The sequence below is a fragment of the Trachemys scripta genome, chromosome 5, assembly GCF_013100865.1.
Source record: "Trachemys scripta elegans isolate TJP31775 chromosome 5, CAS_Tse_1.0, whole genome shotgun sequence".
Lineage (NCBI taxonomy): Eukaryota > Metazoa > Chordata > Testudines > Emydidae > Trachemys > Trachemys scripta.
The window spans coordinates 97,633,813-97,660,629 of NC_048302.1; the positions used below are offsets into that span (position 1 = coordinate 97,633,813).

General features: G+C 41.8%; 1 protein-coding gene across 9 annotated transcripts in view; it reads right to left on the reverse strand.

Moving 5' to 3' along the window:
* Window positions 1-26,817, reverse strand: part of TBC1D1 (TBC1 domain family member 1) — a 184,555-nt gene that overhangs the window by 134,306 nt on the left and 23,432 nt on the right. Inside the window, exon 1 of one of the 9 annotated variants that reach the window (XM_034770852.1) lies at window positions 1,534-1,647. The exons of the other annotated variants lie outside the window; for them this stretch is intronic. Within the exon in view, the coding sequence (XP_034626743.1) occupies window positions 1,534-1,599 (66 nt within the window). The 5' untranslated portion in view covers window positions 1,600-1,647. Of the gene's footprint in view, window positions 1-1,533; window positions 1,648-26,817 lie in introns of those variants that run through there. 9 annotated transcript variants of the gene reach the window in all.

Consider the following 26,817-nt stretch of genomic DNA (forward strand, 5'->3'; position numbering starts at 1 on the left):
TACTATAGTTAGGTTAGTCATCAAGAAAGAGAACAGTTTGGCCAAAAAAAGCTTTAGGACATTTCAGGAAGAGAGTACAAAAATTCTTAAGAGGAAGGACTGCAAACCACTGAAACTCTGAATAAACAGACACGTGATTGGAGCAACTTTCAATTTGAATCACAGTTCTTAAGGATTAAAATAAAATTTCCCTTCATTTTGAAATATGTTGTTAAAGGGAATTATTTAGCTAGAAGGAAACTACTTGATTTGGGAAGACATCTCATTCCTTTATAGAGGGGCATTTCTGAACACTGGAAAACTATTTTATTATATATATTATATATATATTATATATACTAAATAAGGATTTCAGCTGGTGTATTCATTAAACTATAAGAAAATACTTTTTCCAGTAATGTTGAGGCAAAGGACGCAGGGAGTGGACATGAGATCTCATTTGATTGATTAAATCAAAACTCTTAGCTATACAATGATAGCTTTCCAGTGTGCTATATAATCAATAACCACGACTAGCTACTTACATTAAATGGCACATCACATTAGATAAATCATAGATGGTACATAATAAAATAATTCTGCACATATACTTTTACAGCCTAAGGCTTTGATCCTGTAAAGACATGCGTGTGATTAATTTTAAGCATGGGAGTAGTCCCATTCACTTAAGCACATGAGTAAGTCATTGCAGAAACAGGGGCCCAAGACGATAGATTTTAATACTCTAGAAGACTATTAAAAGTAGGTTATGCTCCCAGTACTGCACAATGTGGTATCTTTTTAAATCTACTTATGACAGCATTCATGGTATATTTGCCATAATCATACAGTTTTTTATCATTAAAAAACACGTTTTACTAATTGCTTGAAATAATATCAATTTAATCTTTGTTTTCCAGTTGATCATTGATACTGCTTTTAAACACATGCAAACACATAAAACTGAAATCAACTAATTTGGTACGGGAAACATATAATCATAAATTACAAGACATGATGTCTCGGCAGATATTTTTAAATGCCTGATTTTGAATTGGTCCTTAATTTCCTCATAATGCTGATGAGTAAAGAGTCACAATCTTCAAAAGAAGTCCATATGTTCTATTGAAATTTCTCTTTATTTTGGGTGTTCTAAGACAACAGCCATTGACTAATAAATTGAAGAAAATGACACTATTGAACAGAACAAACCAAACCACAGAATAGCAAAACACACTAATTTTCTAATAAAAACATAGCTATTAACTTTTTTTGTTTTTAGTTAAAATAGAAGTTCCACTGGAAAGGAAGCTAACAGTAAAAACTCATAGTCAGGGCTAGAGCTCAGTGGGTGTAAATCACCATGGATTCACTAAAATCAATGAAGCAACTTATATTTGCTGAGAAACTGGCCCACAGGATGTAAAACTTCTTTTTAACCGGAAAGGGCTCCATCCTGCTCCCACTGAAATCTAGAGCTCATTTCCCACTGAATCTTTTATGAATGCTAACTTCATCAAAGCAAGCAAAGGTAACACAAGGAAAAATGAATACCATGTTTTCCTGTTCTTTTCCAGAATCCAGCTGTAGAAATCTTAATTTCTGTAATGTTGCCCTCATATCACAGACCTCACTGCTCCAGTCCTCTCACAAAACAAGCACTAGAACTTCAGCAGGACAGAACTAATTCTTTCCAGACTGGCTTGTATAGGCTAATTACCGCATCTTAACCAATTAAAAAGCACCTTCAGCAATACTGACCAATCAAACCTCAGTCTTAGTGATTCTTTTTCACTGCCAGCCTTCATCTGATTAGAAGCTGCAGCATACCCAGAGATGCCATTTCCTGTGTAATGTTGTATTCAAATCATTACTGTCAACTTGCAATATGTGCAATAATTTTGCATGAGACATAATTGTATTTATCTTTTGATAGAATTATCCATGATTTTTATGTTGCACTGTGGTGTTACTTATTGTATTCTACTTCAAAAACACTGGGAATAGGAAATTAAATAAGCAATGTTTACTTGTATGTATGTTCCATCTCCTGTTTCTCATTCTTCCTCCTCCACTTTATTAACCCCTGCAGTGTACCTAGACAAACAGTGTGGACTCTATACTCTTATGCTGTATATAACATGCTGTCTTTAGCTAAGAGCAAGAGCAACAAACATTTGGTATAAGCTCAGAAATGAGATTCAAGCAATGACTATCACGCCCCAAAATCCCCTTTCTTCATTCCAATTAATACATGTTATTAATTAAAAAGTACACATTCCAGAATTTCATCAATTATGCTTTACCTTCTCATTCTTAGCAAATTCTTTCTAGAAGAAACATTTTCTAAAAGTACATTGCAAAATAATTAAATATAAAACAAAACTGACTGTTAAAATGTTGCAATGAGATTTGTCCCCAGTGATCTTCCATGTTTTTGATCAAGCTTAAACACGTCAAAGGCCTTAGCATATTTTAATGTAAGACACAACTGCATACTTCTGCCACATGTGCTGACTGCACTTTCATTTTCCTGTTAGAACAATGGACTCCTTAACTAGCTTGATCTGTTGTCCTATAATTATATGAATCCAAGCTGATTCATTTAGTATGGGTTCCTTTAAGTGTTTTACATAATAGATCATCCCTTACACTTAATAACTAATGCCCCAATTCTGCAAACACTGATGCATGTGTATGACTTCATACATGCAAGTGGTATGTGCGTGGATACCACAGTTAAGCCCATGTGTAAGTGTTTTCAGGATCAGACCTAAAATATTATTTCAAATGTGGCAGATTGTTTAATACAAATAAAATAAAATAGTTATACTTTTTCTCATTAATAATTTGAGCACTGATCCTGCCACTGGCTTCGTGTGGGTAGCCCCCTGTGTTCATGCAGAGTGCTGTGACTCCTCGGGGCTTAGGACATGGGCAGGGGTCACCTGCGCAGAGACAGATGCAGGCATGAGATTACAGTGCCTTTCATCTCAAACAATCCTAAAGTGCGTTAAAAATAAAAACCAGCCCACCTACCATGGAAATGCAGCCACCTCTGAAGCAGAATACTATATGGCAATTTAGGCTGGAACACAGAGAAATGCTAGATCCCACTGTAATTGCAAGCATAATACAATTACCCATATTATGGACAATACTTTGATTTTATGTCTCACCCCAAAAAATACATGTCTGGTATCATGGTGTCACTTACCACCAGGATGGAGTATTGGTTTAGTTCTCATTTAAAATGGTGTCAGAGGCCACTGAATACAGAAACCCATTTAATGTCTAAAAATTTTCTTAATCTCTGTATACTTTATCATTTCTAAAAGTATGAACTGGCATTCTTTTGTATTTTCTTAATGTCTTTTATAGCATTTATGGAGGACCCAGTGTAGGAATCAAAAGAGGGAAATGACACACTCAGGTTAATAAGAAGCAAAGATAATTTTGGCAGCAATATTTAAGCAACAGTTATCAGGATGGATAAAAATATTTTTTTTAAATAATGTAATATTTTTTTAAAATTTAAAGCATTTTTTAACAAATGTAAGTGTTGTTTTGATTTAAATAAACCTATTTTGAAATAAACATGAAATTGATAACCTATGCCAAGGCCTAAATTTGTTATAATCTATTAAAAACCACAAATCACAAACAAAAAACATATAAAGCAGTGTATGTGCTGCCAAGTTTTAAAGAAAGTCACTAAGCCGGTGAAAGGCATTGCTAATCTCCTGGACCCAGTTTGTTGCAGTGCTAAACAAGCTTTTGACAGCAGTAAGTCTCTCTGCACCTGCAGAAGAAGCATCTTCTTAATTTTAGTTTTACTTTAGTTCAGTTCAATGATGAATTCATTCAAAGCTTAGAAACCAATTGGGAGTTGCAAAAGCAGAAAAGCTTGTTTTCTTCTTCCAATCTGAATAAAAACTAGGTGTGAGAGGGAGAGATCTACTAGTTCTAAAATATTGAAGGACATGGTGACCAGAATAATCAGTTCAGTTCATTAGCTGCAAATAATATTTCCTTTGTTTAATAAATCAGTTAGTGTTAAGTGCAAAACATGGTTTGATGAACTTCGATAAATATTTTTTCTTACGTATTTAGCACTTTTAAGGTAGCGTTGTTTAATAAAAAAAATTGTAAATGCTGATTTTAATTTAATTTGAATTTCCATTCAAATACAACTTGACACAAATCACAGGTAAAAAATCATCATCTAGTAAATAAGAAATGCATCATTCACCATTTTCTAACATAAAAATATAAAAATTAAAAATCTGAATATAGGTAAATTAAGCTAAATAACTGTTTAAATAAATGTATATAGATATAGTGTATTCTCCTGGTTAGCAGAAACAAACAAAAACAAAACAAACAGCAGCAGCACCACATTTAGAGTAAAAGTTATATTTCATTACCAAATACCATGTGTCATAGGGTGTCCACCCTACACAGGAGTGGAAGCCCTGGGGTCCTACAATACCATGCCCCAGAAAGGAGCAGTTGGGGTGAGTCCTCCAAGCAGCACAGAGAAGCTGTGTGGAGTGCAGCCAATCAAAGAAGGGCTGCAGGAAGCAGCCAATCCAGGGCCAGCAGGCCCATATAAGAAGAGCTGCAGTGCAGAACAGGGTGAGTCCCTGATGAGGAGTACCTTGGACAGAGCAGCTGCTGGCAGGGACTAGGGGAGCAAGAGCGAGAGCGAGTTCCTGACTGGCTGCTAGGACTGGGTAGCTGAATGCCCTGAGGTGAGAGTGAAGAAGGTGCTGGTGCTGTGGGGAAGTGGCCCAGGGAATCATAGCAGCATTGAAGGAAGTTGAAAAGGCAGAGAAAGAGGTTGCTATTTACAGGGTCCCTGGGTTGGGACCCAGAGTAGTGGGCAGGCGCAGGTCCCTCCCGCTCGCCACTGAGGAAGTGTCTGGATTATTGCACAGTGATACCCCTCCCCTATCCCCCAGAAGGGGGAAACACAGAGCAACCCAGCGAGAGAGCTGAGTCATGAAGAGGACGTGGCAGCTCCTGAGGCTGAGAAAGGGGCTGCGGGTCAGACGGAGAGCGAGAGCAACGGTGTGCAAACCACAAATGGGGGCATTGACCTCAAGAAAATCCCCAAACTGACTAGGAGGAGGTAACTGCCCAGCGGTGACAGGTGCACTCCATGACACCATGTTTTAATGTTCATCACTTAGTGAGAATCAACCTTTCTTTAGAAAAATAACTAAAATGTACAAATGCGAAACAAAATTAAAACTGATGATTTAAACAAGTTTTCCTATTTGCAGATTTAAATTGCATTGATCTCAATCAATTTACCCTCATAGTTATTGCTAATTATTATTGGTGGCATATAATTAAAATAATATAAGATTATTAGATAAAATGAGTCACGATCTAAATAAATTTTGGAGTTCCTTAATTATCACCACCTAATAATGTGGCAGCCTGCTCCATGTATAAAGCTTTTTACATTTAAAAATATATATTCAAGTCAAAAGTTATTTTTTTCTGATGAAACAAATTATGACTGTCTCTCTCCTTTTGTTCTATTCTGAAAATGAGAGAATCAACCCCTTTACATGCTGAAATCTGAGTTACTACTGCAGATTACCAGAAGACAAAAATTGGCCCTCACAGCCTAGTATCTGGATATGGGCGTATTACGTCAAGCCTAAAGCGTTTCTGACAGTTAACATGTTTTCGCGCCTACCAGATATCCTGGAGAAGGAACTAACAGAGACATTCCAGAACATTAACTGATGCCAGATACCAATCACTGTTGAGCATATGCCTTGTTTTATCTATTTAACAGATAAAAATAAACTCAATTTTCCTAGAAAAATGCTGTCCCTTAGAAAGCTAGTATTTCAAACCCAGAGGCATCACTTTACCTGAATTCTGCATTTTGCCACTGATTTCAAAGAGTTTTGGATCAGGCTCTAAACTTAAAGACAAGAAATTCCTCTGGTGGTAAGAAAGTGAACAAAGGCCTGGTCTACACTATGAGTTTAGGTCGAATTTAGCAGCAATTAAATCAAATTAACCCTGCACCCGTCCACACAACGAAGCCATTTACTTCGACCTAAAGGGCTCTTAAAATCAATTTCTGTACTCCTCCCCGATGAGGGGAGTAGTGCCGAAATCAACATTGCCATTTCTAACTAGGATTAGTGTGGCTGCAATTCGACGGTATTGGCCTCTGGGAGCTATCTCACAGTGCACCATTGTGACCGCTCTGGACAGCAATCTGAACTCTGATGCACTGGCCAGGTAGACAGGAAAAGCCCTGGGAACTTTTGAATTTCATTTCCTGTTTGCCCAGCGTGGAAAGCACAGGTGACCACACAGAGCTCATCAACACAGGTAACCATGCAGTCTGAGAATCGAAAAAGAGCACCAGCATGGACCGTACGGGAGGTACTGGATCTGATCGCTATATGGGGAGAGGAGTCCATGTTAGCAGAACTACGTTCCAAAAGACGAAATGCCAAAACATATGAAAAAATCTCCAAGGGCATGATGGAGAGAAGCCACAATAGGGACTCACTACAGTGCCGCGTAAAAGTTAAGGAGCTCAGACAAGCCTACCAGAAAACCAAAGAAGCAAACAGAAGGCCCAGGGCAGAGCCGCAGACATGCCACTTCTACACTGAGCTGCATGCAATTCTAGGGTGCTGCCCTACCCCACCTCTGACCGTGGATTCGGAGATGGCGGTAATCTCAGCCATGCCTGAGGATTCTGCGGATGGGGAAGAGGAGGAGGAAGAGGAGGATGAGCTTGCGGAGAGCACACAGCACTCTGTTCTCCCCAACAGCCACAATCTTTTACTCAGCCTGAATGAGGTACCCTCCCAAGGCAGTATCCCAGACCATGAAGCCATGGAAGGGACCTCTGGTGAGTGTACCTTTGTAAATATAAAACATGGTTTAAAAGCAAGCGTTTTTTAATGATTAATTTGCCCTGAGGACTTGGAATGCATTCACGGCCAGTACAGTTACTGGAAAAGTCTGTTAATGTGTCTGGGGATAGAGCGGAAATCCTCCAGGGACATCTCCATAAAGCTCTCCTGGAGGTACTCTAAAAGCCTTTGCAGAAGGTTTCTGGGCAGTGCAGCCTTATTCCATCCTCCATGGTAGGACACTTGACCATGCCATGCTAGTAGCAAGTAATCTGTTATCATTGCATGACTGGCAGCATATGGTCCCGGTGTTTGCTGGCATTCAAGCAACATCCATTCTTTATCTCACTGTGTTATCCTCAGGAGAGTGATATCGTTCATGGTAACCTGGTTGAAATATGGGAATTTAATTAAGGGGACAGAGGTAGCCGTTCCTACTGGGCTGTTTGCCTGTGGCTGAAAAGAAATCCTTCCCTGCAGTTAGCCAAGCGGGGGGGGGGCATTGGCGCTGAGCTTTTCGCGTTTGGCTAGCAGGGATCTTCCCCGATACCAGCCACGCGGTGGGGGGAGGGGTAAAACGATCATCCCAGAGAATTGGATGGGGGTGGGCGTTAGTTTGGTTTCTGCTGCTGCACATTAACAGGAAAGCTGCAGCACTCAACAGGCTTTGCTTGGTATGTGGGAAAGGAGGGCGCTGCTTTTATGAAGGCTGCAGAAGCTGAAAGACAATGGCTTACCATGGCCGCATGCAAGCCCAATTCTGTTGCCCGGACCATCGTCTGTGATCTCTAACACCAAAGCTGCAGGCACTCAATATTAAGATGCAAAATGCGACCTTGTACCGAAATCACCTGTGCTATGTAATGTGAATAGTGTTGTTCACCATGAAAGAGTATAAGCATTGTTCTGCAAAATGTATCTTTTTAAATACTTCTCTCCCTTTTTTCCCTCTCTTCCACAGCTGCGAATTTTTCAAGCCTCTCTCCTCCTCCGTCCCGAAGGCTATCTCAGATAAGGCAGCAAAAAAAACGGACGCGAGACGAAATGTTCTCTAAAATCATGGAATCGACCCGCAATAAAAGAGCTCATCTGAATGAGTGGAAGGACACGGTATCATAGTACAGGAAAGATACCAGTGAACGTGAGGACAGGAGGGACCAAAGTGAGGAGAGGAGAGACGCTCGAGAGGAGAGGTGGTGGCAGGAAGATCAGAGGAGGCAGGATGCAACGCTGGGGCTGCTGCATGAGTAAACAGACATGCTCCGGCATCTGATGGAGTTTTAGGAATGGCAGCAGGATCACAGAGTGCTGCTGCAGCCCCTGTATAACCGCCCTCCCCCCTCACCATGTTCCATAGCCACCTCACCCAAACGTGTAAGAACACGGGGGGAGGGGGGGAGGCTCCGTGCACCCTCCCACTCCACCCCAGCCCAAGCAAAAGGCTGTCATTATTTTGAACTTTTTAGTGGCCTTTTCCTTCCCTCCTATCCTCCTCCCAAACCCCACCCGGGTTAGCTTGTCAGTTCTCTCCCTCTTTTTATAATCAATTAATAAAGAACACATGATTTTTAAACGATAGTGACTTTATTTCCTTTGAAAGCAAGCTGTGATCGAAGGGGGAAGGTGGGTTGCTTACAGAGAATGAGTCAATCAAGGGGGCGGATTTTCATCAAGAAGAAACAAATAGAACTTTCCCACCGTAGCCTGGCCAGTCATGAAACTGGTTTTCAAAACTTCTCTGATGTGCAGCGCTTCCTGGTGTGCTCTTCTAATCGCTCTGGTGTCTGGCTGCGCGTAATCAACGGCCAGGCAATTTGCCTCAGCCTCCCACCCCGCCATAAAGGTCTCCCCCTTACTCTCACAGAGATTGTGCAGCACACAGCAAGCAGCAATAACAATGGGAATATTGGTTTGGCTGAGGTCTGAGCAAGTCAATAACGTGCACCAGCGACCCTTTAAACATCCAAATGCACATTCTGCACTTGCTCAGCCTGTAGTTGAACAGCTCCTGACTACTGCCCAGGCTACCTGTGTATGGCTTCATGAGCCATGGCATTAAGGGGTAGGCTGGGTCCCCAAGGATAACTATAGGCATTTCAACATCCCCAATGGTTATTTTCTGGTCTGGGAAGTAAATCCCTTGCTGCAGCCATTTAAACAGATTAGTGTTCCTGAAGACGCGAGCGTCATGAACCCTTCCCGGCCATCCCACATTGATGTTGGTGAAACGTCCCTTGTGATCCACCAGTGCTTGCAGCACCACTGAAAAGTACCTCTTGCGGCTTATGTACTGGCTGCCCTGGTGCTCCGGTGCCAAGATAGGGATATGGGTTCCATCTATCGCCCCACCACAGTTAGGGAATCCCATTGCAGCAAAGCCATCCACTATGACCTGCACATTTCCCAGAGTCACTACCTTTCGTAGCAGCAGCTCAGTGATTGCTTTAGCTACTTGCATCACAGCAGCCCCCACAGTAGATTTGCCCACTCCAAATTGATTCCCAACTGACTGGTAGCTGTCTGGCATTGCAAGCTTCCACAGGGCTATCGCCACGCACTTCTCAACTGTGAGGGCTGCTCTCATCTTGGAATTCTGATGCTTCAGGGCAGGGGAAAGCAAATCACAAAGTTCCATGAAAGTGCCCTTACGCATGCGAAAGTTTTGCAGCCACTGGGAATTGTCCCAGATCTGCAACACTATGCGGTCCCACCAGTCTGTGCTTGTTTCCCAGGCCCAGAATCAGCATTCCACGGCTACAACCTGCCCCATTAACAACATGATCTCCAAAGCATTGGGGCCCGCGGTTTGAGAGAATTCTGTGTCCATGTCCTCATCACTCTCGTCACCGCGCTGCTGTCGCCGCCTCCTCCTTGCCTGTTTTTTCAGGTCCTGTTTCAGCATAAACTGCACGATAATGCGCAAGATGTTTACAATGTTCATGACTGCTGTCTTGAGCTGAGCGGGCTCCATGCTTGCCGTGGTATGGAGTCTGCAGTGTTCACCCAGGAAAAAAGGCGCGAAACGGATGTCTGCCGTTGCTTTCATGGAGGGAGGGGGTGAGGCTGTACCCAGAACCACCAGCGACAATGTTTTTTGCCCCATCAGGCATTGGGATCTCAACCCAGAATTCCAATGGGCGGGAGAGACTGCGGGAACTATGGGATAGCTACCCACAGTGCAATGCTACGGAAGTCGACACTAGCCTCGGTATATGGATGCACACCGCTGAATTAATGTGGTTAGTGTGGCCGCAGGCACTCCACTTTATACAATAGGTTGCCAAAAATCGAATTCTGTAAATTCAGAGTAATCCTGTAGTGTAGACATACCCTGAGTAACTCTCCTTCATGAAAGTTGTGTTACAAATATCACAGTATCTTTCATTTGCTTTGGATAGCCACTAAGTGGCACTTGAACACTTCATCATAAGATGTTACTAACTGTTGTGGTGAAGGTGGGAAAAATAATCAGCCATCCCCTGGATGTCTAAACTTATATGAAGAATGAAATTTACATTCTGCTATTATAGGAACTCTCTAAGGCCTTGACTACATGGCAAAATGTTTCTGGGAAAGATTTTGTGCTGTGCCTCATGAAATAAACAAACTATTTTTTTTTCTAAATTCCAATTCTGCTGAGGAAATCAAAGGGCCTAATTTCAATAAATCTTCATCCACAGTCATGCCATTTTGAAATACACCCCGCCTCAGCTGGGAACACCAAACTACAGTCTCATAAGAAATTGGGTTGAAGCTATTTTGGTGAAGGGCAAATTTAAGAGGCTCTGAGTTCTTGACGCAACTTTTATAAATGCCTCAGAGTTAGATTTCAATTAGAGGTCTCTGTAAAGGCTGCTGATGTTTGTACTGGCAGAGGTATACTATGGCAGTTTTTAATAGTCGGCAGAGAGATAAAAATGACAAATGATGCTAAGCTCTTCTTTAGACCCTAGTGTTTTATAACTTCTGAGTCAGATGCTACACTGACATTTGCATTTTTAATTAAAGGCATAAACCTGGACTGTTTTTTCTATCAGCAAAGCTAAACCAACTATGTTAATTAATCAGTAAAACTCTACTGAATACTCTATTGCATTCTATTTTAAATTTTCCATTCCATCTTTAAAGAAATTTTGCCTCTTTGGTTAAAAAAATCCTATTATGTAATGAAACATACATAAAAAAATCAATTACATAAATTAGGATAATTCTCTCTGATCCAACCCGTATGAAAGCATCTCAAACATCTAAACTGTTAATGGAAAAAGCCAATTATAAGACAAAAACTGTGACTGCAATGTTAAGTTTGAGGTTTGAGACCTCCATCCTGTAGACATTCATACATGCAAGTAGTCCTGTTGACTTTAATGGAACTATTCACACAGATAACATTAAGTATGTGTATTAAGTATTTGCAGCAGTAAAATCTTAGGGTTAAGATTTACATAGTAGCCTAAAAGGTAAACTGCAAAGAAACACCACAATTTAATTAATCCCAGATTCATGTGTTGAATGCCCCACTAATACTAACCTCCAACTTTAACACTTATTTTTGTGCTCAATGTTGCACAAAGAGTGGGACATTCAACACAGAAATCCAGGACTGACTGAATTATGAACTTTACCTTTAACTCTGCCTCCTTGTGAAAGCACAATAGAGGAAGGTCTTTCATTACATGGTACACAGTACTGGATAACAGGCTCTACAGCACAACTCAACAGATTACACAAGATACCATCAATAAGAGGAACTGCAATATTTAATAATGTTTTGCTTATTATCTGTGTGTGACGTTAGTGCTCTTGAAAAATGATGGCATAACATCCCTGGAAACTGAAAGCCATTGAACCAGCTACATATAGAGATTCAGCTTAACCCACTGTATGGCAGGGGGTGGGGTCCTCCAGTGGGTGTGAAGGTCATGGGTGGGACAAAGGGGCATGACCAGTTCTAGGATAATGAAGCCCAAATAGGCCTAATGGTCCCAATCTCAGATCCATGTGACTGGACCCTGGAGCTCCACCTGTGCAGATCCAGTTGCTGGCCTGTGGCCTATATTTGTCCAGCCACAGAAGTCATTCTCTTGGAAAATATTTCCCGAAGTCCCATCTGCAGAGTGAAATTAATGGAGTGCAAAGCAGCAGCAGCATAGGACTCTCATACCTTCACCAGGCAAAGGAAAGTATTGATTCTTATTATGTGGTTTATTACTCTTCTTCTGTTCTACGTCAAAGTGAAGTCATGCTGCTGAAGTATTTTCATAATAAATAGTTTCTGCACTTATAAAATGTCTCCTCAGCTTTGCTTTTGTGTTCAACTCATTAGTCAGTCAGAGCCCAAATCTGCTGACCTTGAGGGCACAGGTTAAGGTCTGGCTGTTCACTCAGGCTTTTGTTTGAGTGGGGCTGATTATAGAGAGGATTTGGAGCCGTTTCAGGAATGTAGTCCATTTCGTTTGATATTAGGATTTTTTTTTTTCATTTTTTAAAAAAATACATGCTTACAGCTTTTCCTACTAATCCATTTTTGAAACAGAAAAATAAATAAAAATACCTGTAATAGCTTCATACTGCCTTGTGATCCCACAGTTATGAACATTAACTCCATATATCAAATTGTCTCAGAGAGAATTAAAATCACAAAGTTCCAGATAAGCTTGTAAAGCATCAAAGAGAAAATGAAAAGTATTTTATTTTTATTGGGTCGTATCGGACACTAGAAAAAATAATTGTTCCAGCGGGCCCCACTCCTGCAATCTGTTTCAAGCCAGAAGACCCTTGAGTCCGTGTAGACACAAGGGATTGCCTACGCAGATCTGCCCATGGGATAGGGCACGTAGTTTGTTATTTGTGTTTGGCCAACATTGATCTTTTAAACTATTTTTAAAAATATTATGATGTCTGCTTTTAAACACTATTTTCTGTTAGCTAAAATTACATTTTTCATTAGTGTTTTGTTATGTATAAAAGCTGACATTGAACAGTATGAGTCAAGACTGAATATTTTTATGGAAACCTGCTCTTTATCAGGCCAGTTTAGTCTCTTCTCTCAAAATTTCACAGTTCTAAAACTGATTATCATCAGCTGCATGTTCAAATTCATTTTCCAAATTAAGTTATCCTTAAACTACAGCTCCACCAAAACTTTCTTCTAAAAGACTAAAGTTTTAAAAATAGGTTGCAAAGGGATAACTTCTTTTGGTCAAGTATCAGAGGGGTAGCCATGTTAGTCTGAATCTGTAAAAAGCAACAGAGGGTCCTGTGGCACCTTTAAGACTAACAGAAGTATTGGAGCATAAGTTGATGAAGTGGGCATTCACCCACGAAAGCTTATGCTCCAATACTTCTGTTAGTCTTAAAGGTGCCACAGGACCCTCTGTTGCTTCTTTTGTTCAGAATATTACCAGTAAAGCAAGAAGACGGCCGACACCAGTGCCAGTGAGACAGTGCAATAAGGAAAAACAGGGTAGTGCATTTAATTAAGCACCAAAAAGTTTGGGAATAAGGTTAAAACCACAAAAGCAAAGAAGAGATTGCCACACCCCATTCTACTGCAACATATTCAGTTGTCTAGATGTGGGTTCACCACCATCTCTAAGGCATAGTACAAACTGATTGTCATCTTTTACAAACAGATTATGAAACTTAAGTAAGAGATTTATTTAGATCCTCAAATCTCCAAAAGAAGTAGGGACAAGAGTGAAAAATGACTAGGGGTCAGATTCTCCCCAGGCAGGGTTAAGAAAACTCCATTACTTGGACGTCATGGGTTCCTTGGTATTTATTCGCCTAGGTCTACAAGATTTGCCTCCCACACAAAGAGCAGGAAGTTCTGACTCCAAAGCCTGTGACTCTCCCATTATTTATGCAGTTCTGTGCCATTTACTTTTGCAGGGCCTCCTGTGCTCTTCCATCTGAAGATACTTTTCGCAGTGCAAGTTAATACTGTCCCTGTCATTGTTAATTTATTTATCAAACCCCTTTGGGAGATAGGAATTGCTCCCAACTGTGGAGCCCAGCCCCACTGGAGCATCCCTAGAACAGCATTCTCTCCCTCCACCCCCATTTTCATCTCCTCTCTATGTACAGGTGTCCCAAATTAAATTACTCTATACTCTCTTTTTTTCTCCTCAAGTTTGCCTTAGCGTGAAAGCCTGTCTTGGAGACACCTATATCCCAATTCTCAGGCCCGGTCAAGCTGAGCTCAGCACAGGAGCCCGGAGAGGCAAAGGTGGATTTACACCATAGAACTGCTTTAAATTATGCCCAGCTGTCCACAGGTGCCATTCTGCTAACTGGGGATCATTGGCCCACAGAGGCACTATGGACGTACACTCTGTATCCAGTCCCCTACCCCACAATGCTGGAGCTAGTGAGTGGGTGGCACCGAGCTGGTTATGTGGTATTCACCACTTGGGAACTGCCCCACACTGGGTCAGACTGTTATCAACTCAACAGCTTCTTTTGCATAAAATGCCTACCAATCACCTGTTTATAGAAACAGAGATACACAAGACCCCTTCTTTTCTTTTTTTGTAATCACATACTGTTGCTTATTGAACTTCAAGCATATGGAATCTTAGAACACAGCCATGAACAATAGTGCTATGTAAAAAAGGCTGTGTAATGTGTGCTCATACTTTTCCTTCACCCATCCTCCCCTGCCCCAGTACCATATATGATTGGGAAACTGCATTTCATTGCACAGTGGCGCAATTATCATTTCCAGCATTAAAAACATATAAATGACTTCTTATGCAATAAAGTTCCTGAAACAAGCTGTGACGTTATGCAGTCTATATGGTTTTATAGAAATATGATAATAAGTGAATACAATGTAACTGGGATACGCTTCATGCAAAAGGTCTCTTGTAAGGTATCATTACAAAGCTTAAATCTACTGAGTGTGATCATTCTATTTGTATAAATGTACCACTCTTATATCTGAAACTAGAAATATGAAATATAACTCTGAGGGCCTATTGTAATTATGCAAAGTGCGGGCCATTAATGGTGGTTTGGAATCTTGATGACTCCCATTAATCAGAACAATTGTCTGCAGATGGCTGTGTTTTACCTCTGAGTCTTCCTGTATGTGTGTGTGCTGGCAAGTGGGTAATGAAGTCTTGCAGTGACATGTGATCATGTCACCTGAACTGGAATCCATCTTTAACCTGGTGCTTTTCCAGTGAGTGGAGGGTGGAAACCCAGAGGGACAAAGGGTTCCCGCCTTATGCAAAAGATATATAAAGGAGTGGAACAGAACAAAGGAGGAGAGAGGAGCCATCATGAAGAATCCCCTAGCTACCACCTGAGCTGGAACAAGAGCTTTACCAGGGGAAAGAATTGTGCCCAGGCCTGGAAGGTGTCCAGTCTGAGAGAGAGGGAGAAAAAAAAAAACACTTACTGAAGCATCTCTGAGGATGAGATTATCTGTATTCGGTTTCATTAGACATAGATTTGCGCATTTTATTTTATTTTGCTTGGTGACTTACTTTGTTCTGTCTGTTACTACTTGGAACCACTTAAAACCTACTTTCTCGATTTAATAAAATCACTTTTTCCTTATTAATTAACTCAGAGTATGTATTAATATCTGGGGGAGCAAACAACTGTGCATATCTATCAGTGTTATAGAGGGCAAACAATTTATGAGTTTACCCTGCATAAGCTTTATTCAGGGTAAAACGGATTTATTTGGGTTTAGACCCCATTGGGAGTCGGGCATCTGAGTGTTAAAGACAAGCACACTTCTGTGAGCTGCTTTCAGGTAAACCTGCAGCTTTGGGGCAAGTAATTCAGACCCTAGGTCTTTGTTGGAGCAGATGGGAGTGTCTGGATCAATCCTGATCTGGCAGGGAAAGGAGGAACAGAGGTCTTGACACATCAGGTGGCAGCTCCCGGGGGGTTTCTGTGAACCACCTGTCACACAAGCCAACAGTGATTTTACAGTCAGTAGGTTCTAAACACCACTGCACAAGTATATTGAACCTGTTACAACCTGTACGTGGGAAGTCTCAGGGAAATTTTTGGCACAAGATGCCAAGGTTTCCATGCCCAGAGGTAAGGGGAATGAAAGAAGCAAAGCACAGAGATTTGCAACACCTAAGAGAGGAAAAATTTGTCTGAAGGAGCTCTTGAGCCTTCAAACAACTTCTAATATTGTGAGAGAAAGAAACCAAATACAGACTGTTGGGAATGTGGCTGGTATTGTGGTAGATAAATATTGCCTTCTAGAGAGGAATAATGGTCAAGTGGTTAAGGCGTTACCCTTGGATCCGGAAGATCCAAGTTCAATCCCCTACTCCGATAGATGCTTCCTGAATGGCTTTAGGCAAATCACTTAGGGTATGTCTACACTGGAAACTTCAAAGCGCTGTTGTGGGAACGCTCCCACGGCAGCGCTTTGAAGTGCGAGTGTGGTCGCATGCAAGCACTTGGAGAGAGCACTCCTGGTAATCCACCTCCACGAGAGGATTAGCGCTGGGAGCACGGCTCGAAGCCTGTCTACACTAGCGCTTCAAAGTGCTCAGACTTGCTGCTCTCAGGAGGGTGATTTTTCACACCCCTGAGCCAGCAAGTTAGAGCGCCATAAAATGTAAGTGTAGACAAGCCCTTAGTTTCTCTGTACCTCAGTTCCTCATCTGTAAAATGGAAATAATAGTTCTTCCCTATCAAACAGGGGCATTTATTAGGATAGCTACATTATAGACTGTGAGTTGCTCAGATACTATATTAATCATAGGCCTGTTTAACCTGTCTCAGGACATGTACTGGTCCTGATAAGCCAGCAGCACCAAAACTCTGATACTCGACAATGGAAAATGCCAGTGGTTAAATCAGCAGCAAGTTTGTAAGCACTTTTTGTAACCTCAGTTCCACTATTCTGCATTTCTCATATATATTTCTCAATTCTCCACAATAAGAGTGAGAGAACACCAAGTTTATGATGAATGTAGGCAACTTGGCTCTGAGATGCGGGTCACTGTAGAAATATGGAAACACACTGTGATATTACAGATACTAACTATCTGGATAGTACTTATTTTTAAGGGTCAAAATCTTAGGCCCAGAACTTCTCCATGTCACCACCAGGCCATCCACTGCTTCTGAATGTTGTTGACCCTTCTACCTCTGACAACTAGGAAGGCTGAATGAGCCACAAAGCTTAAAACATTCTCCTTGGCCCTAAGCCAGGGAACGAAGATGGTATTGGGCTGAAGATTTCCTCCATGTGGCAATCCGGGGTTGTGACGGAAGATTACACAACACAACTCCTTCCCCCATCCCCCTAAAAATCATAGGAGATTAAATCCTTGCCCCTCTGAAGCCCATGGCAAAACTTCCACTGACTACCTGCACAGCTTCTCTGCCTGTACCTCCCCTCACACAGAAGTACTGCAAGTATACTACTATGTGCAGGGCACTGTGTAGGGGTCCTCTCAATGTGTGAACTGCACCATCAAATCCCCTTGCCCTAGAATAGCTAGAAAACGAACATTACCCCAGTCAGATACACTAGAGCAGGAGTTCTCAAACCGCGGGTCGGGACCCCAAAGTGGGTCACGACCCCCTTTGAACGGGGTCACCAGGGCTGAATTAGATTTGCTGGGGGCCGAGGCTGAACCGCGAGCTCCACTGCCCAGGGCTGAAGCCAAAGCCTGAGGGCTTCAGCCCAGAGTGGCGGGGCTCAGGTTGCAGGCCCCCTCCCTGGGGCTGAAGCCCTTGAGCTCGGGCTTTGGCACTCCCCACATCCGGGGCAGTGGGGCTCGGGCGGGCTCAGGCTTTGGTCCCCACTCCGGGAGTCGTGAAGTCATTTTTGTTGTCCGAAGGGGGTCACGGTGCAATGAAGCTGAGAACCCCTGCACTAGAGAAACAAATGAAACGCACCACCTCTCATGCATACTTTCAGACTTTGGCAGGATTTCACCCAGGAACTCCAAGAACCTGTTCTAGTCTCTTTTCCTTCTGCAAGAGCCCTACAAAGGTGATGGAAGCTGAGGAGAGTCAGAAAAAGGGTCAGAGAAAGAGCTGCAGAAAGTTCCCTGAGAAAAAGGGGGGACTCATGCATGTATCCCCTACTCTTTCCTTTGTACAGCTCCCGAGCACAGAGTAGCCTCAGGAAAAGCTGGCCCAGCGTGGATCCTGTTTACTCTGTGACAACTTGTTACTGAACCCTGGGAGTCACATTACATAGTGCCATGTTTGGAGTCTACACTCTAAAACCCAGGGTCACTCTGTTAAGAATTGTAGGCCTAAAAAATTGACCTACAAGTTCACATTGTTCTTAGTTTGTTTTTCTTTCTTTGCTTTGTTTTCATTTTTTTAACAAATGCCTCAGAATTTTGTTCCCCCTCTCTCTCCGCTACCAAAAATAAGTAGCAGCAGCTTGCAATTTATGAGCAATCCTGCAAGAATAAACCAGTATATGCTGATGATTTAGGAACAAAAAGAATAGGGCCAGAATCAGCTGCGGGTTACTCTGAAATGAATATGGAGTAACTCCACTGAAGCCAACAGAGTTTTGCTGGTTTTACACTGATGTAACCAAGAGTGCAGTCAGACTCACAGGTTAAATCCCCATAGGGTTATCAGAAACAATAGTATATAAAACAAATTGCTTTAAAAATTATTCCAACAAATACCTTGCTTAAGTTCTTCTAACAAAGAGATGCTTAGGAACACTGCTATCTTGGCATCTAATATCAAAAATAAATTACATAATAATCTTCAATCATGAGGCTAAACCTACAACAAATATTTTGAAGTTCATTGGGTCTTTTTATAGCTAAATAATGCAGCCCATCTCTCACCCAGACTCTCTGTGCAGCCTGGCAGAGAGCTAAGTGTTGATTACCTGAAACCAGTGTATGTCAGCCTATAATCCCACTCAAGTCAGATCACCTACAACTCACAACACAGTGTGCTGTACTTAATGTGATGCAACATTACGTGTGTTAGTATGAATGTCACGTACCATAGCACATTTAGAACACAGGGTTCCTACAAAGCCATTTATTTGCCAGAGTAACCGCGTAGACAATCTATGAGATTAAAAAAAAAAAAATCAAACCTGCCAAAAAAGGAAAAAATTTCTGTGCACCAAAGATGACTAAAATAACAGGAATAAGTGTTTGCAATGTTGTCGTAGCCATGTTGGCCCCAGGATCCTAGACAGGCAAAGTAGGTGAGATAATATCTTCTATTGGATCAACTTCTGTTGTGGCAGTTTCGTGGTCAGGTCACCTGAGGAAGAGCTTTGTGTTACTCGAAAGTTTGTCTCTTCCACCAACAGAAATTGGTCCAATAAAAGATATTACCTCACCTACCATGTCTCTCAGAAATAAGTGTTCCATTTTTAAAATACACACAATAAATGCAGATGCTCCCCCATCTGTGTCCACCAGGGGGCAGATCCAGCAGCAGTAAACCAACAGGAATTTTGCCATGAGTAGGATCAGGCCCTATTCTGGAGTAACTATCCACTGGTTCTGCACAAGCATAGATTCAGTGGCCCCTTAGAGTATGTCTACACAGTAATTAAACACCTGCAGTTGGCCTGTGTCAGCTAACTCAGGCTTGCAGGGCTCAAGCTGTGAGGCTGTAAAATTGCAGTGTAAATGTTCAGATTTGGGCTGCAGCCCAAGCTCTGAGACCCTGCGAAGGTCCCAGAGTTATACTTGTGTAAAGTTGGTGTAACAGAGTGGAGAATCAGACTCTACATTTTTTTTGCCTTCTGTAAAAATGTTGATGAAAAGGTTTATTATTAAACCATATCCCTGCACGTTATGAACTGAAACCCAATAGCGTTATGGGACAGAGTTATCACAGCAACATGGGCCCTCGAATGAGCTCCACTGCTGTGCCTTCCATGCCTGGAAATTGACACCCAAGGAACAAAATTATGAAATCTATGATAAAGTGTTACTGGCCATCAAGGCTGCATGTTAGCAGTGGTGCCACCAATTAGAAGGTGCATACTTTCCAGCCAGGTGTTCACAGATCATAAAAATTTGTTACATCTCCGAACTGCCACAGCTCTTAATCAACGTCAGATACGTTGGTCCCTCTTCTTTTCTAGATTTCATGACCTACCGTCTGGAACCCAAAATGGCAAATCCGAAGCATTATCCCGCAAGGGGGGGAGTACCTAAATAAGGGGGATAAACTTCCTGAACCTGTCCTATACTGAAGTCCTGCCATTCTGTAAATGTGCTGGCCAACACCAATCTTTTGGCACTTGCAAAGTCTTCACTGCCCAATGAACTGCTTGCGGTGACATTAATGTCAGCCAATTCTGACCCAAACTTCTCGGTCAGAAATGAGGTACTCTGGTTCAAGGATCACATTTATGTCGCTCACGGACCCACTTCTGCTTACTGTGAGGCATGTGGCCAGGCAAAGAACTCCATGCAACTTCTAGATGCCCTGATCCTGCTTCCAACCCCACCCCAACCTTAGGCATCTATCTCAATGGACTTCACCATTAATCTCCCTAACTCTCAGGTCTGCACAGCTATACCATCCATCATCCATTTCTCCCCAAAAGGGGCGTATTTCATGTCTTGTCAGAAGATTTCCACTGCAGACATGACGGTTCATTTTTGACCACATCTTCAAGCTCCATGGATTACCAACCAACATTACATCCGATCATGGGCCATAATTTGTCTCTGATTTTTGGAGAGAACTGTTCAAACTCCTGTAAGACACCCTTCGCATTTCATCCTCTTCCCACCCCAGACAGAGAGACGGACCGACCGTTGGAATGGGTAAAGCAAATTCTAGAACAATAGCTTCGCTGTTTTATTAACCATCATGAAGACAACTGGTTCTGACTTTTGCCGGATTTGCCTTCAAACAACTTAAATCACAGATCAAGCCACCAGAGTCCCTTCTATACCAATTATGGCTTTCATCCCCGATTCCACCCATCTGTACCACCAACCGCCCATGTCGCCGCAGCCTCTGATTTGGTTCAACACTCCACCATATTCAAGAAAAATTAAAATCACACTGAAACTCTGACAAGAAGTAATACAGATGATATGCTAACCTCCACCGACAGAACCATCCTCCAATGGCAGTCAGACTCAACTCTTGGATACCCCCCAACCTTCAAGGAACCTAAACCACCATTAGCATACCCTATTCTAGACCAAACAACAGATTAACCCAGTGACCTTCAAGCTCTGGTTAACCCTTATTATGAAGATACATCCAGTATTCCCTGTTTTCTTGTTAAAGAAATATGTGGACAACTTCTTTCCTGGATGCACACAACCACCTCCATCCCCCCATCATGGTTCAGGATCAGGAAGAATATGTGGTGAGACAGATCCTGGATTCTACGTTCCTCCAAGGATGATTTATATACTTCGTTGACTGGGAAGGGTATCCCAGCTGACCATGGGAACCAGCCAGTAACGTACATGCACCCGACCTCCTTCAGGAATTCCATCGATCACATCCTGATAAGCCAGCCAATGACACTTGGAAAGCATCCCAGGGGGATTGGGGGGTCTATAAGGTGATGAATCAGCCCTGAATTAGAGCCTGATTAAGCCACATGCAGTGATGAGTCACTCCTGTGTTAGGCTCCAATCCACAAGCCAGGAGCTGTCTGGTGACTCTCAGGGCACATATATAAACCTCACAGGAGAAACAGCAGCTCAGTCTGCTCAATGTCGCTTCATGGCTTGGAATTCTCCTTTGCATGATAGTGCAGTGTGGTGACACACTCCACAGGCCTTTAACCTGCTTCAGCCCTGTTCTGGCTGCAGCCTCGCTCCCAGCCCTACTCTTACCTTGTTTCAACCCTGCTCTTGACTGCTGATTCCAACTCTGACTCCTGTCTCTGTCCTCGACCCAACTGTCACCACTCCAACCATTAGACCCATCTACCACTGCTCCAGGCACTAGGCCGGATTATCTTTGTCTCAGTTTCTAACACATAGGGCCAAGAATCGATCATTGTAGGACCCTACCAGAAACACATCCACTCAATGATGATTGTCTTTTTACAATTACATTTTGAGACCTGCCAGTTAACCAATGTGTAATGCATTTAATGAGTGCCATGTTTATTTTATATCATTCCAGTTTTTTAATCAAAATGTCTTACCAAGTCAAATACCTTACAGAAGTCTAAATCTATTACGTCCACACTATTACCATTATCAACCAAACTTGTAATCGCATCAAAAACAAAATCAAGTTAGTTTGACAGGATCCATTTTCCATTAAACCCATGGGTATTGGCATTAATTATATTACCCTCCCTTAATTCTTTATTAATCAAGTCCCATATCTGCTGCTCCATTATCTTGCCTGGGATCAATGTCAGACTGACAGGCCTATAATTACCAGGGTCATCCTGTTTACCCTTTTAAAATATTGCATATTAGCTTTCTTCCAGTCTTCTGGAATTTCCCCAGTGTTCCGAGACATATTGAAAATCAACATTCTTGGTCTGACAACATCCTCAGTCAGCTCCTTTAATGCTGTTGGATGCAAGTTATCAGGACCCACTGATTTAAAAATATTTAACTTTAGAAGCTGCTATTTAACATCCTCCCCTGAGATATTAATGCAATGGAAAGTGTGTTATCATACAACATGACTACATCACCTGTTTTCTTCGCAAATATAGATCAGATATTTATTGAACACTTCTGAATTTTCTGCATTCTTATTGATAATTACACCATGGTCATCAAGTAATGGATTAATACCATTGTTAGGATTCTTTTTGTTCCTAATATACTTTAAAAAATCATTTCCTTAACTCTGTTGGGCATAGATTTCTTTTTGTATCCCTTTGCTTCTCTTATCAATTTTCTACAATTCCTAGCTTCTTTGATTCATTACTATCAACTTCCCCTTTTTTCCATTTCTTTTTATATAAAAAAAATTTATAGCTGCCTCCACTTTCCCTCTAAACAGAGTCAGTTTTTTTAACTCACATGGCCTTCTTCCTCAAATCTGACATTTTTGGGCACCTAGTAAGGTGTCTTAAACAATTCCCAATTATCATTCACATTTTTCTGATTAAATTCTTCCTTCCAGCTGATTTGGCTCATAATAGTATTAAGCTTTGTGAAACTGGCCATTTTACAGGGGTGTGTGTGTGTGTGTGTGTAAAAAACTGGTTTGGATTTTATTTTGTTTGCACATTATAAATGTAATCAAGTCATGATCACTTGCACCTAAGCTACTATTAGTTTTTAGTTCTGTGATCAGTTCCTCTTTATATGTCAAGACAAGGTCCAATATGGAATTCCCCCTTGTGGGCTACAACACTTTCGGAGTTAGGAAATTGTCATCTATAATATTTAGAAATTCCGAGAATGTTTTAAGACTCATAGCATGAGATCTCCAGCTTGTGTCACTCCAATTGCAGTCACCCATGATCATGAAGCTTCTTCCCTATGCATTATAGATAGGTGCATAAGAAGGCGGTCATCCTGTTCCCTAATGTGATTGGTGGGTCTGTAGCAGACACCAACTAATACCCCATCTTATGCTTTGTCTGTTAGGACACTGATTCATAAGCATTCAAGATAATTTTTCTTCCCTGACCCGCCTTCAGTTCTCCCTTCCACGCCAACATATCTGCAGCCAACATGGAGCATACCTACCAGACCCTCAGGCAATCAAAGGTCAGCCTGTACAGTTGCTCTGACCGTGGCTCTCCACATAGAAGTACTGCAGGGATTCTGCTGTGAGGAAGGCATTGTGTGGGAGTCCTCTCAAAGAGTAAACTGCACCCATAATGAGTCAAATCTTCTTGCTGTAGAGCAGGGGTTCTCAGCCTTTCTTTCTGAGCCACCCCGCAACATGCTATAAAAACTCCACGGCCTACCTGTGCCACAACAACTGTTTTTCTGCACATAAAAGCCAGGGCAGGCATTAGGGGCTAGCAAGCAGGGCAACCCTGCAAAGCTAAATTGCTCAGGCTTCCGTTTCAGCCCCGGGTGGCGGGGCTTCAGCTTTCTACCCTGGGCCCCAGTGAGTCTAATGCCAGCCCTGCTTGGTAGATCCCCTGAAACCTGCTTGTGCCCCCCCCCAGGGGGCTTCAGACCCCTAGTTGAGAACTGCTCCTGTAGAGTAGCTAGAAAACTAACATTATCCCAGACAGATACATCAGATGAACAATTGAGACACCACCTCGCAGGCACACTTTCACTCTCTGCAGAATGAAGACTTTGGGGGTGCACATATCTGCCTTCTTTAAAGATGCCCATCAGAATCCTGCTTGAATCAGTTGTAACATTTCTCTCCACAATAAAAGTGAATGATTCTATCCCTTGTTTTTCATTAAAGGATTAACATGCCTAATAAACACAAGCATGCTTTTCTATTGCCTATGGAGTTAGAATTACAGTTTGTTGTGGTTTGTGGGTTTCCCTAACTTGTGCTCCTTCTAAGAATGGCAAACATTTTTTCCCCTAATAAAAGAACTGAAGTTAACCTTTTCCCAAAGCTGAACTTTTGTGCGGCTTTCATTTATGCATGCTTCTGCTTTTCCTGGTTCTCCAGGCAACATTGGAAATCTCACAGAAATGCCTGTTCCCATAAGATGTCCAGCCTAGGTTTGCAGACTGAAAAAATTTGGAGGGTTTGAATAAACAGCCAAACTTCAGATCTTATCAGAAATGAACCTTCAAACATGCTACTTCACTAACCCCTAGAGAGTGGTGAGAAGGATTTTTCATCACTGCATTGCCAAGTGGAATTTCTGACTGCCAATCAGATTGCTGGATCTGATTGTTGGATTCACTGATCACTTAAAATAAACACAACTCTGCTCTAAAGAACACATTTCTGGATAAGTTGGTCTTTGATGTATTGTATCACAGATTTTGCCTGATGCTTCTCTCACACTTACGTAAATCAAGAATATCATCGTAGAACTTAATTGCTTTACAGAAGTCTAAAACTTGTTTAAGTAAAAGTATAATTATGCCCAATTTATCCTATATCTAAGCCATCCTTAATACATCATTAGATCAATTACAGTAAAGTGATCAAATTTTCATTTGCTATACAAAACATCCATCAGGTAAAATGAATACATCTACATGAAGCCAATGATTTGATATACCAAAGAAAAATCATTGTAATGTGGTACAAAATCAATGTCTCCTAAACTGAAAATAAATATAGAGCTTTACCACTACATTTATTTTCTATGAAAATCTTGTCAGTTATGTAGCAGTAGGAGACCAATATCCTGTAACAATGCTCTATCAGCTTGTAATTATCTGTCTCTCATTCAGTTCTCCCCAAAGTGGATTTAAACGCTCAAAAAGGTGACAGACTAGAAAGAGCAACCACTAAAGTACTCCGTCTACCCCTAGAGAACAGCAGTACAGGTTTCCCCACCTTCACTTCAGTCCACCATACTTCTCTATCCATAAAATCCCAACTGGGGGAGGGAGAGAGGGAACCGTATTTTAAAAAAAGGCAAATAGAAATTCTGCATTTCTGATGTAAATAATTTTCAACAATAAAGCTGAGGAAGTATCACATTTGTGTGGAACATAAGCCACCTTGGGACCAAAACGAATGATCCATCAAAATGAAGGCCACTGGGCACCGTACCAACATACAAGTCTACACTATGACCTAGAGGGAATATCTCTAGGAATTACAAAGCCCACTCAATACCCAATCACTCTGCTGAGACTGCCAACAAGGTTACAACATGTGATGATGAATTGTGTGTTGTAGAACCCTGTCCATTAGAAATCAGATTCAAATCACCAACTTGTTTGTTTTATGTATGTCATCAACTGGAGGTGACATTTAGTCTAGCAGCTTGGGAGTCACATTGTATGTACTCTCCTGTGGTTAACTCTCGGTCTGAGGACAAAGAGTTTCGGAAACTACAATAGTGTCACCTTGCAGAATTTTCAACTAATGGTCTCCTCAGAGTGGGACCATAGATGAATCATGTGGTTCAGCCTCCAAATCCTACAGAGTTCAGGGATTTGCATGAAATGGGGAGTTCTAGGCCCTCTGACCCTGTCCCTCTGTAAAGATGCTCTTGGCTCTTCTGCCGACACCTGTGCAAAAAAATCCTCTTAAGGCATGATCAAATGCAGAACAGAACATAATACTGTGTGGGAAAGAAGGATTGCATGTGCAGACATTTGCATGGTTCTGAGCCAGGTCCCCAAGGGAGTTTGCCACATATAGAATGCTCCCTGATACTCTCCTCCATTTACCCCTATACTCCATCCAGAGCAGCTAAGCCCTAGCCTCATGGTGCTTCAACAGAAGGGATTCTATAAGTTCCTAGGGAGTGATGGAACCATACCACAATGGGTCATTGCTTCCTTCTTGGGCAGGGCATTTTAGAAGAAGAGAAGTGTGGCTACAAAATCTTAACACAGAATCATGGCATTATTTGGAATTATGTAGAGTTCATTACTTGGAATAGTAGGATACAGAACCTTTTACCCTCTAAATCTCTGGTTTAAATCCAGGCAAAATACAAGGGCACCCTTTCTTACCCACAGGAGGATATGCCCACTGGTCTGGATTTGAGTCAATGCTCCAAAGGCAAAAGGCTCTGTATCTCATTACCAAAATATTTTACCCCAGAATAGGAACAATATTCTTTCACAAGTGATCAAGCCTACATTCTGGTTCAGTATGCATATAAAAAAAGTGTTCCGCTAATGATATCTGGTCTACTCAGAACACTTTTGCAGAGATACTTTCTCACTCTCTGTTGTTATGACTATGCTATCCTCTCCCTTCAACACTCTCCACTGGCTGTCTCATTTCCATGCACTAAGTTCAAGCTTTCTATCACCACTTTCAAGGACCTTCACAATTCTGCTTCTGTCTCTTACCATTGCCCCCTCCTCACCCTGTCAATTATACTAGTCTTTCTTAATTGCTTCTCCCACAGCCATCTTCCTGC